General features: G+C 35.5%; 1 protein-coding gene across 3 annotated transcripts in view; it reads left to right on the top strand.

Annotated features, from left to right (window-relative positions):
- LOC115209056 (methionine-R-sulfoxide reductase B3, mitochondrial) overlaps nt 1-16283 on the top strand; it is a 135360-nt gene extending 119077 nt beyond the window's left edge. For all 3 annotated transcript variants that reach the window (XM_029777130.2, XM_029777128.2, XM_036501009.1), the window contains exon 4: nt 15768-16283. In XM_029777130.2, the coding sequence (XP_029632990.1) occupies nt 15768-15916 (149 nt within the window). In that variant the 3' untranslated portion in view covers nt 15917-16283. The remainder of the gene's footprint in view (nt 1-15767) is intronic.
- The last annotated feature ends 262 nt before the right edge of the window (nt 16284-16545 follow it).

Raw genomic sequence — 16545 nt, 5'->3', positions numbered from 1 at the left:
CCTTTCTTTTGTGAGCCAGTACCCTAACGACTCTACCAGCTGTGATACCAGATCTTAAAAGTAATATGTATCCAGTTTGAAGTGAATATGATGTTAGTCAGTCATTGACTTCACCACCCCCATTTATGTGGAAGTCATCTATCAAAATATCAGTTTCACCTATGAGGGAACCTCCTTGTGGTCGTTTGGCTGGCTAAAAATAGCAGCTAGATCTCCCCTTTATCAGATCTTACCATCTTACACAAGGAACATAAGTTTGAAGAAAGAAAAAAAGCAGGTAGAATGACCATAGCTGGAATGCCTTTGGCTATAGGTTTATTCTATCTCAGCTGATGTGAGATGGAACAAGAAGCTATTTTTCATCTGTATATTTACTTGATGTTGCTTACTCCTTGGAATGCTAATATACTTTATATTATTATAATATATAGTAATAAATTATTATTATTATTATTTTTGGATGGCAGGAATGATAGAGTGGTATATCATACTTAGTTATGTCCTTTTATGTTCTGAGAAGGTCAATTTTGTATTGTCATTTTGGGGTGAGCAAAATAATTATCAGCCAAGTACTGACATTGATTTAACTATCCCTATCTTTCTCCAAAATTGGTGGCCTTGTGCCTATATATAAGAAATCATTACTTTCTTTTCTTTGAAATATATCATCTCATATTTCTACACCAGCTTTTCATTACAAACATTGATATGGTATGATTTTTTATTCCCTCTTTAACATTCCTCACTGGCACTCCACCAGGGATATTGGAGAATTCAAGTTCAATATTTGGACAAGATTTCTGGCACAAAAATTTCTTCAGATAAGTTAGAAGAGTAGTATGATTACCTTTAAAAATATAACATTATATATTATAATATAATGACTAGCAGTATAGCCTGGCGTTGCTCAGGTTTGTTTTTTAGTTGTGCTTAAAATGGCAGACTTTGATGTTGCATTAACAAAGGTTTGACATAGTTTCAATCTTTTTTGAAAAGTAAGAATTTTGCATTATATAGCTTGTTATTCTCTTTAAGTAAAACTTTTTCTGGTTGAAATACACCGAAAAATGGCGACACAGCAGTAAAAAAATCGTAAAAAATAGGGATTTTCATAGAACAAAAGCACCTTTTTGATGTAAATAATTTTTGGTTTTAACATGGTCCGATTTGAATTTTTTCTTCTATGAAATGAAGAACAAGTCTTCTATCATACTCTCAATTTTGGTCAACTTGCACTGCAGGGTCTCAGAGAAGATAGTGTTAGTTGAAGGCTACCAAACCTGCCACATACACACAAACACACACACAGATAACTTCAGCTTTATATGTATAGATTACCTTTAAATATATATCTTATGCAGCTTTTAGTTTGGGTAGATGTGACTCAAATTCTTATAGTTGCAAGGGACTGATATTTGATTTTGCTTTTTTTTTTTAATAGCTTAGTCAGGGTAAAAACTGTTGTACCTGTTGCCTTTTTGCAGGACTTCTGAGATCAGTCTAAGAAAAGACATTTTTCTGAGATCTAAATTGAATGCTTGCAACAGAGACGACTTTGCTAAAATCACCCAATAATATACAGTCCATCCAATGGGCTTCTGTGCAGTTTTGATCTATCTAATTTCACTAACAAGGCTTGGGGCTGACTTGAGACAATAGTAAATGATATTTATGTAAAGCACATTGCACTGTGACTGAATCTGAAACCATGTGATGTGATGCAAACTTTTTAACCACACTGCCATGCCAGTTGTAGTTGCTGTTTCCATTGTATTTCTCATCATTATTACCATCATCATCATTGACATCATAACCATTATTGCTATTGCCATTGTCCTAATTAAGGTGCTAACATATCAGAAACAATTAAACATTATTAAGTCATTCAAACATGATTATTATATGCTGATATGTATGTTTGTGGCAGTAATGTTCCCCTTTTTCACATTCCTTCACTAAGTAAGTTAAATTATTAAAATTTTGGTCAGTAATAATTCCCAGAACAAAACAGAATCTCGTCAATATATCAAAGCTGACATTGAACCAGGGAGCATTAGATCTTTAGTCTAAAAACTCTTTTAACTAAGCTATTTTGAATGGCTTCAAAATTTGTAGTAATATATATTTATTGTTATTAAAATGAAAATATTTTGTATTACATACCAAATGAAATCCATTTTCGTATTTTTATACAACTTTACTCTTTTATTTTACTAGTTTCAGATTTGTCTGAAATCTAAATGTTTACATAAATAATTGAATAGTCATAATGAAGTTTTTTTAAACACTCTTCTTAACACCAAATATTTTTACCATCAGATATGAAAGAGTTCGGCAATCACACACAACAATTCAGTTGTTGCTAAGTCTGTTGGAAACTGCAGTCAAATCACACCCTACTATTTTGAATTAAGCAAACATATATTGAAACGTGTAGTCCTATATATATAATCAAGATGCAGTGATATCTTTTAGCATGGGCACATTGGTCAGTTGCCCAGGGAGGGCCTCACAAACTAAGGGACCAAATGCTAATTTATGTATATAGAGATCTCAGTGCATTGCTTTGCCTGGGATCCCAAAATGCTGCTAAGATGACCCTTGACAAGATGATAATTACTATACATACAGCCTTAGATCGACCCAAGCCATGTGAATGAATCTAAATAAATGGGAACTGTATAGAGGCTTTTCAAATGGAGTGAATCTCTAATTCAAAGACCAGCTTTGTTGCATTTGTGACATGCTGATTTTACGTGAGAATTACATGAAAAACACGCATCTCTTTGTGTATTCAGCCACTTCACATACTAATTCAATGAGCAAGTTGTCCAGTTGATGAAACAACTGGACACTTATACATCATATTTCATCTAAGCGTCTATCATAATTATCATAATGACTTGCAAGGCAGTTTTTCTTCTAATAGTAATAATTCAGTTAGGAATCATTCAATAAACTATTCATCAGATTAAGAACATTATATTATAAACTTGTTTATCAAGGATAGTGGGTATTGTTGTTGCTTTGACTTAAGGCAGATCTTATTGAGCAGGCTTATAATCAAAGGTGTTCCTGCCATGGACATCATGCCTTTTTTTTATCTGACTACATTAGGCAATACTTTCCTTTTTACAGGCAATCCCATCACATTTAGAATGTAATTGTGCTGTTGACAATGATAGCAACAAAGAGTTCATATCAGCAAAAGATGACTGGAAGTAACAAAGATGTTTGTGTATTGTTTTAAATAGAATGGGTTGAGTGTAGAAAATTTGACAGAGTTAAGGCTGATTGTGATAATGGTGAGATAACTTGGAGATATATTAATAGCATTGGAATCTTGACAGAGAAGAGATACAGAGGCAAAAAGTGAAGCAAAAAGTAGTCTCAATTTAATTACATGACCTTTTAAAAGTAACAGCTAAATTTCACTCGAATCACATCTTACTATCTTTAAAAAATGGAAGGACACAGGGGATGATGTAGTCTAGATAGATTTGTGTCTGAAAATAAGATGGTATGCTTTGATTGTAGGTTTGCTTTGATTGTAGAGCTGGCCTATGGCTGAACAACCTATATTCTTTTCTACTCTAAGCTTAAAGCCCGAAAATTTTGGGGTGGGAGCCAGTCGATTAGATCAACCTCAGTATGCAACTGGTACTTAATTTATCAACCCCAAAAGGATGAAAGGCAAAGTCAACCTTGGCAGAGTTTGAACTCAGAACATAATGACAGAGGAAATACCTATTTCTTTACTACCCACAATAAGCTAAACACAGAGAGGACAAACAAGGACAGACAAACGGATTAAGTCGATTATATTGACACCAGTGCGTAACTGGTACTTAATTTATCGACCTTGAAAGGATGAAAGGCAAAGTCGACCTCGGCGGAATTTGAACTCAGAACGTAATGGCAGACGAAATACCATTAAGCATTTCGCCCGGCATGCTAACATTTCTGCCAGCTCACTGCCTTACAACCTATATTATAATAAGAGCAGTCTCTGTCTGATGTCACAAAACAAACTGGCTGTTTTAAGCTACATCTACCTGTGTTGCTTGAAAAAATATATTTTGTGTTTGTGGAACATGTTAAATATATATTTCATGTTTATGTATTTTATTTTATCATCATAATCTAGTTGAACTGGCTTGGATCTGCTCAACTCAATCATGTCACTCATGACAACTCTCTAGGACTTGATTCAATTAGAAATCATTACCACTAGACCACATGGATAGATTTGGAGAGACAACAACATCTATACAAGGTGGCAGATAGGGAAACAGCCTAAAGATATAGAACTATGCCATCCTGGATCAAACAGGGACTGCCTTTTGGCAATGCATAGCACCTGATAGATATTTGGCCAAGGGTTACAAGTGAAGCCTTTGGAAATAGTAAAGTAGATTTGCAATCTTGGCAAATAAGTCATCCATTAACCAGTGGCAACACTCACATTATGCTGGACAGAGGAACCTCTGTGAGATTATTGACCAGTATTGCCAAGGCCTTATGTGCACTATTGCTAATGTCTGTAGACCTCAAAAAAAGAAAGGTTTTGTCTTATAAAACAATTGTTTTGCTTCCAGTTTGTGTTAGTTTCATTTCTTTTTGAATATATTAGCCATATTTCAATGGAACTCAATGATATTTATTCTGTTTCAAAAATGACAGGCTGTATACTAGTACAATAACAAACAGATGCTTGTGAAACTGGTTCTGAACTCATTGCTGTAATCTAGTGCAATTTTTTACTGACACCTGTTACATTTTATTCATTTTCTTTTACTGTTGTTTAGAATATTTAAGATTTATTGACACACTGTCCTGAAAATAACAAGAACACATGCAAATATAAATAATTTTAGAAAGGTGTTCTTACTTAGACTCTATCTCAAACTTACTGATTATCTGTATTCGAGTATTTTTTTCTATTTTATAAGAATTCCAGGAAGATATGTATCTTTGTCTTGTGAGTTACTTGGTGACCCCTACCAGTGCTGGTGTATCCAGTCCACACTGTGAAGTGGTGGGTATTTGGAAGGGCATCCAGCTGTAAAAACCATGCCAAAACAGACCTTACCAGTGCTGGTGCCACATAAAAGATATTCAGTCCACTCTGTAAGGTGGTTGGTGTTAGGAAGGGCATCCAACCATAAAATCCCTGCCAAAACAGACAGTGAAGCCTGGTGCAGTCTTCTGCCTAGCTAACCCTGTCAAACCATCCAACCCATGCCAGCAGGGAAAAGGGATGTTAAATGGTGGTGATGATGATGATGATGATGATATATATTAATCAAAGTATTATAGATCCATTTCAGCCAATATTACCAATAGATTTTGCACAGGGTATTAAATAACTGGATACTAGATAACTGCATGGTTAAGTAGTACCAGGTGTTCTTCAGAGATGACGAGTATGAAAAATAATGTGCTTTTGTTAATTGTTTTCGGTGCCTATGTAGTCACAAGCAAACATAGACATCTTTTTGGCCCTCCCACCTTAACTCATCGGAACATCCAGAATGTGACAGTTGAAGGAAAAGAGGGCTGCATCAACACTGGGCTGGTACTCATTTTCAGCTGAGTTTGCTGAAGGATACAACATTCCACCTGGTCCACAAAATGAACCCATAACTTTGTGATCACAAAAGCTCATAGCCAAGTGGTTTAGATGTGTGTATGTGTGTGTGTGTGTGTGATTAATAAGTTCATAACCCATGTGGTTGTTTGGGACACTACATATTCATCTTCATGTAGTTAAACTAGCGCAAGTCACTTTGGAGGTGGAGAATTCTTCTCCAGAATGACAAACTTTTGGTATGGTATGCTGTAGGATTATAAAATCCTCATTAATGATTTAGTATTATTTTTTGCTTCTCATGATAGACTTAGCTAAGGGGAGATGAGGGGCACACACACAGTACATCAATGATGTCTAACCATAAACACTTAGACCCTTGGCTGTTAGGTTAGTATCCTATCAACTTGACTTGCTATATCTCTCAAACAGTAAAGCAAAATGGTAGAATCTAAAGAAATAGTGATGGACTGTATTGGCAACCAGTCAATTAAAAAAATTGACATTACACTACTTAAAAATCCATAAATGTCCTAAGATAACTCAGTGCAGTTGGATGAACAAAAATATGAGTGCTGATCTATAGACTATTTACATTGCATAATAAGAAATGGCCAGGTGGATTCTGTCTTACTGTTTCTGACATAGTTTACTGTAAATAAGTGTACGTTGATAACATAATTCAGTAGCTCTGAAAGGATATTGACTGTTTAATGATTTTCTTAGAAAATTAGATTTTATCTCCTTTAAGCATTCAATTAAGTAAGCATTGCAAATGTGTGTATATGTGGTGAGGGATAACGGATAATTGATTTATTCTACATCTATTTAAAATTCTTTAAATAGAAAATTTCTTTTATCTGAAATCATTTTTTTTACAGTTTGTTAAATATTTGTAGCATTTTTCTTTCACTTATACATCATCACCATCATCATTATTTTACTTCTACTTTTAACACTGTCATGGGTTGAACAACTCCTTGTGGTCCAAATCACATCCTTTCTTCGAAGGATTGAGGAACTGTGTTTTGCTTGTGCATCCCAGTCTGGTTTGGTTTGGTTTTTATAACTTGATATCATTTCTAACACCACCCACATTACAAAATTTACTGAAAGCATCTTATCATGGTGCCAGCACTAGACAGGTGTTTGGCAAGACTAAACTGTTCTTTCTACCCCACATTGTTTCCATCCATTCACACTTTCCAGTGTGTAGTGGATGCATTTTATTGTGGCACCAGCACTAGAGAGATTACCATGTCTCCTGTAAGACTAATGAGTCCTCTTTACTCTACATTGCTCTCATTTGTTCAAGGCTAAATATGACCAAGAGGGTGAATAGAAATCATGTATGAGAAAGGAAATAGAGCAATAAAAGTGAGGAGGTGGCAGAGAAGAGAGTAATGGAAGAGAGACAGTGATAGGCAGTTACATGATGGGAAGGAGGAAGGCAACAAAAGAAGCAATAGCAGAAGTCAGTGAGAGTGATATAATAAAGAGTAGTGATCTATGTCTAAGAAGAGTAACCAAGGAGGGATTAATGTAAGGGGGAAGATGAAAGGTTGAAGGATGGCAGTAAAAGATGTGTGATGGTTAGAGAAAGCAATGGCTGCCAATGAAAGGTGATATGGAGGAAAGAGAATGATGGTTAACAGTAAAGAAGGGTACTTTGTTATGCCTTTCGTGAGGTTCAGCTTCTCGAGACTGATTTTTCACCACTTTGTCCCTTGTCTTCCTAGGTTTCTCTCTTCCATAAGTCCCATTCACCTCAAGTGATTGATGTTACTTTATACAACTGATATCCTTCATAGGCACCACAGGCCTGTATCAACACAGTTTCCTCTTGCACACTACATCTGATTCTTCTTATTTCCAGCTTTTCTTTTTTCTTTTTTTTTGACTTGTTTATGTTTCATCGTTCATGCACACTAACATTACACATCCAACAATTTATGCTCATTACATCTCTTTCTAACCTTCACAAATTCTTTCTGTATTCAAAGCCTTTCTCTTGCTACCATACAGCATTTCACATCATAACTAAACATCATACACTCTATGTTTTACTCTAAGAGAAAAACCCTTTGTTGCCAAGAGAGATAATAGCTCCTTGCATTTTTACCACCCTATTATTACTCTAGTTATTAAGCTTTTAGAAGCTCCACTACTAATTAGTTCACCTAAGTAACAAAGGCAAACTACTTTTAGGAAGCCTTTTAGGTATTTGAAGGAATTCATTTCACCTGTGCTCTTACTGCCAACCATTCTTGAAGACCTGCTGTATACACTGTCACCCTTCAGTAATAGACTGCGACAAGGTGGTATCAAAAAGTTACTGAACTAGTTCTGCAGCACATGGTTGCATGCAAAGAGGAAGCTAGCAGTGACTTTCATGGGGCAGTGTGACAAGTGGCATCGCTGTGTTTATTTCACAAGTTGTGAAATTTGTGTTTTTATGATCATGTGTATGCTGTAGTTTGCCATTTTTGTCATAGACAGGAAGTTGGAACAAAGGACCAGTGTGAAATTTTGCATTAAACTTGGGGAGTCTGCTACAGAGGCATTGAGCATGCTTTGGTAACCTTACAGCAATGAAGCAATGGGTCATACACAATGTTTTGAGTGGCACAGGTGCTTTAAAAGCAGAAAAACGGTCCTGGAACAATCTGGAAGACCTGCCAAGAACATTACCCTGTGCTTGAGGATTGTCAGAGGACAACAACATTGCTCATGTTGTTGGTCTGTTGTATCGATCCATGCAGTCAATCCTAATGTCTGTGAAGAATTGGATTCTTCATGATGACAATGCACTCTGTCACTGAGCTCTCCTCACTCATGAGTTTCTCACCAAAGGCATGGTATTACTTCCACACCCACCCTATTTGCCAGATTTAGCGCCTGTGGATTTCCATCTGTTCCCTAACATAAAAATGCAGCTCAAAGGTCACTATTTTAACACAGTTGTCAAGATCCAGAGTAAATTGCAGAAGGTCTTTGATACACTTATGGAAAACGATTTCCAGGCCGGATTCCAAAAGTGGCAGGAATGCTGGGAGTGGTGTACTGCTGTGCAAGGTGACTATTTTGATGATGTTAAAGCTTAGGTAATTACTATCTTTACTCTTACTTGTTTCAGTCATTGACTGCGGCCATGCTGGAGCACCGCCTTTAGTCGAGCAAATCGACCCCAGGATTATTCTTTGTAAGCCTAGTACTTATTCTATCTGTCTCTTTTGCCAAATCGCTAAGTTACGGAGGACATAAGCACACCACCATCGGTTGTCAAGCGATGTTGAGGGGACAAACACAGACACACAAATACATATATACGATGGGCTTCTTTCAGTTTCCGTCTACCAAATCCACTCACAGGGCTTTGGTCAGCCCAAGGCTATAGTAGAAGACACTTGCTCAAGGTGCCATGCAGTGGGACTGAACCCGGAACCATGTGGTTGGTAAGCAAGCTACTTACCACACAGCCACTCCTGCGCCTATAAATAATTTTTTATTAAACATAACTAGTCTGGGAACCTTTTGACACCATTTATAATCTCATTACACCTCTTATGCTTCCATAGTTTGTTCTAGGTACACTGCAAGGAGATTTTAATGTTTTTACATGCTTGGCTATTTTCTTGACAGTAACAAGAACGTGTCTTCTTCCATACTTATTTATATCATAATTGAGGCCTCTTGATTGTAGGTTTTATTTACATTTCTGGAGTTTCTTCTCTAAATCTTTTACAAATACATATATAGGAGCTAGGCCACTGGCATACTAGTGTTTCCATGGACAGCTAATCTTAAAACTCCTCTGATATGGCCCTGAGACTATAATAATCAGGAAAGAGCTAAGAACTAAGCCTTCGTGGACATCTACCTGCATACTAAATCTGCTGCTGAACTCATAGCTGACACTCAACTTGCTGGCTCTTCCTCTGTACATGGCTTATACAGTTCTCACAAGCCATTCATCTGTCAAAAGTCTTTTCGAAGTTGATGTTCACTAGATGTTGGGGCTTATTCAGTCAACTACAGCTGTCACTCTAGGAAGTTGGCATTGGTAGTACCTCTTCCTGGCACATATCTAAACTGGATCTCATCTAAGTTAATTGTGTTTCTAATCAATTGTGCTATATCTCTACAACTGTCATAACATCACCCATTAATTTGATGCCTTTGTTGTTGCTTTTCTTCAATGCATGTTTGTAGCAGCTGAAGATGAAACTGTTACATCAGTTATTGAGCATGACTCCTCTCTGACTCATCTGATTGACTATTTAAAGTCATACATTTCAAGTCATATGCATCTCACAATAAAGCAAGGTAGCTGGAAATAAGTGTCGATCAAATACTCTGATCAATTGACTTTCTGAGCAGAACTAACTAGAACCACACAACATTACATTTCTTTAAAATGCACATCTATATCTAGTGAACAAAAAAATTTAACCCTTGAGCATTCAGATTTCTTTGTCAAATGTATGGCTTATTTGTTCACATTGTGTTGAATTAATCATTCATTGTCTTGTATCTTCAAGATTTCAATGGTGTGTATATTTTTAGAATGACATTGTAGGGTAGGTGTGAGAAGTTGGATCTGGTTAGTTTTAACATAAAACAAGTAAAATATTTGGACTGGATATGGCTGGTTTAAATGCAAAATAATTAGATATTTTGGGGATGGATCTTCTTCTATGCTAGTAGTCCCTTTCTCTCATACTCTTATCAGTCACTCACTGGCTACCCATATTTATTCAGTCTTAGAAGCCTCTAAACTTAAGTTTTATCTCGTTTCTGAAAATTGTTTCATTTTCAAGGTACATTTCTAAATACTTATTTCTATTATTGACCGAAATTATTTTAACTTCTAGCATCACTGTAATTTCTATGTTTGTTAGTTAACCTTCTATTTATTACTTTTCCATGCCCTTCCATGTTAAAACACCAGTTTCTTTCCTTATCTATCTTATCCTCTAAATTGCTGAAGTTTCTGTTAAACTCATTGCAGGAAATATATTTTTTCACCAAGTCTCATTTCATTCCTTATGCGATACATCACTTGGATTTTCTTTAAGGGAGAATGCTTTTCCATTTCTGTCACTGGTGTGTGTGTGTGTGTGCACACATGTTTGAGTGTGTAAGAGAGACATAAGGGTTTATTTTTCAACTTTGCAAACTGCTATAGGTGCAGTATATAAATATACTTATCTATCTATAATCTATATATATATATATAAAATTCTTTGTCTGTCTGTCAGTTCCCTATGCATTCTAAAATGGCTCGACCAAATCAAATCAAATTTTACAAGGTAATAGTATCAGACCCTGTGAGTGTCAACATGTCTTTTTTTCTTCATTTGGATTAAAATAATATAACATTGGCACTGGTTTGGTATTACATGTCAAAATTGAAAAAATAATATCTATATTGTAATGTGATACAATATTGTTTCACTTTTAATTCAAATGCGATAACACTAAGATCATATGAATAATCTATATCCTAATGTGAACAACATTATGCATTGGTAACTTTTCAACTTTACAGCCATGACAGCGGAATGGTATGTCAGTGTATGCCACCAAAGAAAAGACATACTCTCTCCTGAAACAAGTATAAAGCAAAGAGGATAGTAGAAAACCAAAGGCGAGAGTCTTAAGACAGAAAGGAGATCAGCAAAGGCATGCTGCAGCACATCAAATGGAGTCTCAAGAGAGAAGGGAGATGAAACTTTCCCAAGATCAGCAAAGGCAGGCTGCAGCACTTAATGCTGAATCATTAAAACAATGTTTTCATGATTAGACACAGGTCCAATAGAATGGCTCTCAGAAACAGACTAACTACAAATTCGTTCTCCACAACTCTTGGAGATGCTTTCAGATATGATCCTTCCCATTCTTATAAAAATGATAATTTTGTCCAAATTGGTGTGCTAAACTCAAATTGTTGTTTCTGCAAAGCTTTAACATTTCCAAATGATACTAATGGCATGTGCTGCTCAGGTGGTAAGGTAAGATTGCCAGCACTACCAGCTCCTCCTCAACCTGTTATGAATCTTCTGGAAGGCACTTCCATCCAGTCAAAGGATTTTCTAAACAATATCAGACAATACAACTCTGCGTTTCAAATGACATCGTTTGGTTCATCTGAGGAGATTGTCAAGCATAGATTTATGCTGATGTTCAAAGTTCAAGGGCAAGTCATTGCTTCCCTGTTACCCAAAAATGAACAACCACAGTTCCTCCAAATTTATTTTGAGTCATGCAGGACAACAAACTTGAAGGAGATGTCAAAACTTCAGATGATGGGTCATGTTAGATGCAGTGCTGACTGCCACAAAGGAGAGTATATCCACTAACAGCTTTGCAGTGCATTAAAAAATCAGATGCCACCTCACCCCCAATTTTCCATGACAGGTTAGGGCCTGGAATACTCCAAATGGACACATGACATGTTGCTTAGTCAAATTAACCCATTATTTACTCCACAAATGCTGCACTTTTCTGTATCACATGCTTCAACATAACTGTAATATATAAACAAACTATGCCATTTTAATCCCGAGCAACGCCGGGTATCTCTGCTAGTTACATATATTAAAGATCATCACTTTTAGTGTGTCAAAAATACTTGTGAAATAGTCTTCACCAATTAGTTCTCTTCTGCTCTTTATCTGTTCAGAATATTTGCAAAATAATGTACTTGTATTTTCTGAAGCCATATTATAAGGAAGCATTATCTACATTGAATTTTCCTTTCAATGAAGTATAGAATAAATCCTTCTTCTAAATTGAATAATAAATAAATCACAAAACTGTAGTGTTATGTTATATTATATATAAAAAAAAGAAAACCATACAAATTCATCTAATTTAGAAACCTGCTAAAGGGAATTGTCATATGAAACCATTCTTAAGAGGGGAGGGACCATCATTTCTCTTAAATGAATCATTGCTATAAGTGAGGTGGGTCAATATGTGTGCATGTGTGTTCATACATATGCACACACCCACTCAATCTTTTAGGGTGTAGTGCATGTAAAAAGTAAGCTCTTGAAGTTGCCTTTTGGAAAAGTTATGAACATCATAGCTTTCTAATGTTCCTGTACCTGTTTGTATCATGCCAGGGCTAGTATAAAGATAAAGAAATTGTGACAAAATTAGCTAGAGATCTGACAACTCCAAGTAGAGACTTGGCTCAGTACTTATTTGTAAAGGGTATATCAAACTTTTAAAATATCTTAATGTCTGAGATGCAAGTTCAATATACACCTACAAATGTAATTCTTGGACACATCATCAATGTTTTAATCATGAATCACACAATGCGTACGTACCCTCATCCAGGCAATATTGTTCGTCACAATAATAATTATTTTTAACAATGAATCTCATCCTTAGAGATGAAACATTTTTTATTATTTACGTTTACAAGCCAGCTCTTGGTAGTAAGTATCCCTGCCTGTCATGTAGGACATCAGGGTTCAGTTCCCCAATAGGTAGGCAATTGTACACTTTAAGGTGCAAACTGGCTGGATTGTTAACTTGCCAGATAAATGTTTAGCAGTATTTCATCTGGTTTTACATTTTGAATTCAAATTATATTGAGGTCAACTTTACCTGTCAGCCTTTTGGGGTTGATAAAATAAGTACCAGTTGAGTCCTGGGGTTGATGTAATCGACTTGACCCTTCCTCTGAATTTATTGAACTTGTGCCAAAATTTGAAACCAATATTTATATTTATGCTATATTTCTATTGAATCAAGAGCTTTTATTTCTAAACTAAGTGGCATTGGCATAATGAATTAGAGTATTACTGACCTTAGTTTTAAAATAAAATTTTTTAGTTCAAATCCAGTTTGGTACTTTGTACAACATCTCCAGGAATAAGACACCTGATAAATTGGAGACCAAACTGATTGATAAGTAGCGTTTAATGTAAGCATTAAAAAATTTCATTTTTGAAGATGAAGTTAACTGTCTGAAAACTTATTACTAATGAGTAATGGTCCTTCTTCTGTAGAATACTAATTAACTAAAATAGATTAACAAAATAAGTTCAAGTCAATAATAACCTATCCATTTGAGAACAATACCGAAGAAATACTGAACTGGTACAAATTTCTATCTGTTATCAGATCTATATATAGAACTTTAGGTATTGTTATTAGAGCTGGAGCTACATTTTTAACCTCTCTCTCTTTTATTGGATCTCATCATCATCAGCATTTAATGTCCCTTTTTCCTTGCTGGAATGAGTTAGACAGTTTAGCATGAAGATGAAAGGAAGGGTTTATCAGAGTTGCATGAGATTTGCAAAGCTGTATGGGAGTGAGACATGGTGTCTGAGGGAAAGCGAAATCGCAATTTTGTGAAGGATCAAAGGAGCAATGGTGAGAGCAATGTGTGGTGTGAAACTATTGGAGAAAAGGAGAACTGAGGACTTGATGGGGATGCTAGGGCTAGAGGAATTGGTGGAACAGCTGGCAAAGGTGAATGGAGTGCGGTGGTATGGACATGTGTTGAGAAGGGATAAGGATATTATTTCTGAGGCAAGTGCTTGAGTTTAAAGTGAATTAACCACAAAAGGGAGGTTGACCAAAGAAAATGTGGAGAAGGAGATTGGGAGGGTTAGTTTGAGGAGGGAGGACGCCCAAAACAGGGCGAGATGGTGTGAGAACAGTTGCTGTAAGAGTGAGGTAGATGCGGCCACCCCCGTTAATGGGAACAAACCCAGATTTAAAATATTGGAATTCAGTCAGTCAGTGATGAGCCAGAGGGTTATGCTGAAATCCATTGTCTACTTTGTCAGGGTCTCTACAGCTTGATGCCCTTCCTAATAGCATTCCCTTCACAGAGTGTGCCGAGTGTTTCTTTTGAAGCATCAACACTGTGAGATCAACTGAATGAAAGATAGTATTGAGGGATACAAAAGTATGATAGAGGAACCAGAGCAAGTGCCTTGTTCAAAGTGTTGAATACATGGCTTCCCTATCTGGAAAGAGAGACATGTGAGATGAAGGGACGAGGAGGATATGAGAGAGAGAAATAGGATAGAAGAAGAGTAAAGATAAATGGGTGGAGTGAAAATAGTGACAAATGATTTGAGATTGAGTTGGATGCAGTGGGTGTCAGTTTGGAGAGAAGTGAGAGAAAGGAAATAAGAATGGGTCAAGGAGGAGGAGGTGACAAGGTTATTAGATCTATATGGTTTCTGGTCAATTTGTGTAGTTAAAGAAGTTTGCTTCTAATCATGTGATCTTGGGTTCAGTCCCACTGCATGGCACTTTGGGTAAGTGTCTTCTATGAGAGTCCCAGGTTGACTAAATCCTTGTGAATGGATTTGGTAGATGGAAACTGAAAGAAACCTGTTGTGTTTGTGTGTGTGTGTGACTACTGCCCAAAACCAGTGTTGGTTTCTGTCCTCATAACTTAGCAGTTCAGCAAAAGAGACCAATAGAATAAGTACCAGGCTTTAAAAAAAAAAAAATAAACCCTTCAGAGTGGTGCCCCAGCATGGCTGCAGTCCAGTGACTGAAATAAGTAAGAGACAGATGACAGATAAAAACACTCTTAAAACCACATACAATAACAATTCAAACTTAGTTGATTCCGTGAGATTGGAAACAGTTGCCTTTTTCATGTGTGTAATTTGAATTGAAACTAAAACAGACATTACAAACTAGAACCAGAATAACAGACTGAACTTACCTGATGACATTCCCACTTCGATGCTGGTAACGAATTGACAGGTAACAAATTGATCTGAAATTAATTGAATGGTGACAAATTGTACTGGTGCATACACTTAATTTTTCTATATATACAGTTTAAATTCATTCTTATCAGAACTCTACATACAGTTTTAAGTTCTTTTATCAATGTTGTAGTCACAAGTTTCATTAAAATAACAGAATAAAATAAAGTAATAAATTCTTTATATCTTCATAGGTGTTTCATCTTTAATCATTCTTTATATTTTTAATGGGTTTTATTTTTTTAATGTTTCAGTACGTCTTAATAATGCTTTATCTTTAATACTTTCTTTGCAGTAAAGTTAGAACATTACAGTATAATGATTTGATTTAATTTTTTTTTTTTGGTATTACTCATTGTACATTTTATTATATTTTGTTTTTATTTTCTTATGTACTTTTCTTTCTTTCTTTGCAGGTATGCAACGTCTGGAGGTGATGTGTTCTGACTGTGGTGCTCATCTTGGTCATGTATTTGATGATGGACCTAAATCTAGAAAACAGACAGGACTCCGATACTGTGTTAACTCAGCTTCTCTGGGTTTCAAAAAACACACTACAGTTTAGCACCTCTGGGTTTCATGTCATACTAACACCCCATCGAAGTTGAAAGTAACACCGTATCTTTATTAAACTTTGATTGACAAAAAAAAGTTCAAATAAATAAATAAATAAAATGAAGAAAAAAAATTTATATCATAAAATGTCATCGTTAATTCAAGTAGCAGCATGATTTTTTAAAAAAATATTAAAAAAAAATTTTTTAAATATAAACGTTGGCCTCTTTATAGACCCTGGCTATTTACAAATTATCATCCTAGAGCTGCTTTTATTCATCTACTAGCTTCTTTTGAATTTTATTTTGTTGCTATAAATTAGAGGGTCATGCTACGTATTTTCTTATTTCCAAAATAAAGTTTATATTGAACAACAATGTTTAAGAACTTTTATAGAATTATTTTTGCAGAGGATAACTAACATCGTTCATGTTAAGGTGACCTTATATATTTATAAACACAGACACACGTATGTGTGTGTGTGTATATATATATATATATATATATATATATATATTCATACATAGATACATGCATGTGTGTGTGTCTGTGTATATATATATATATATATATATATATATATATATATATATATATATATATGCACACACACACACACACATCTTTCACTGTAAAATA

Source organism: Octopus sinensis, linkage group LG3 (genome assembly GCF_006345805.1).
Source record: "Octopus sinensis linkage group LG3, ASM634580v1, whole genome shotgun sequence".
Taxonomy (NCBI): Eukaryota; Metazoa; Mollusca; class Cephalopoda; order Octopoda; family Octopodidae; genus Octopus; species Octopus sinensis.
The sequence above is the reverse complement of the archived record's forward strand: the minus strand, read 5'-3'. Positions and strand labels throughout refer to the sequence as shown.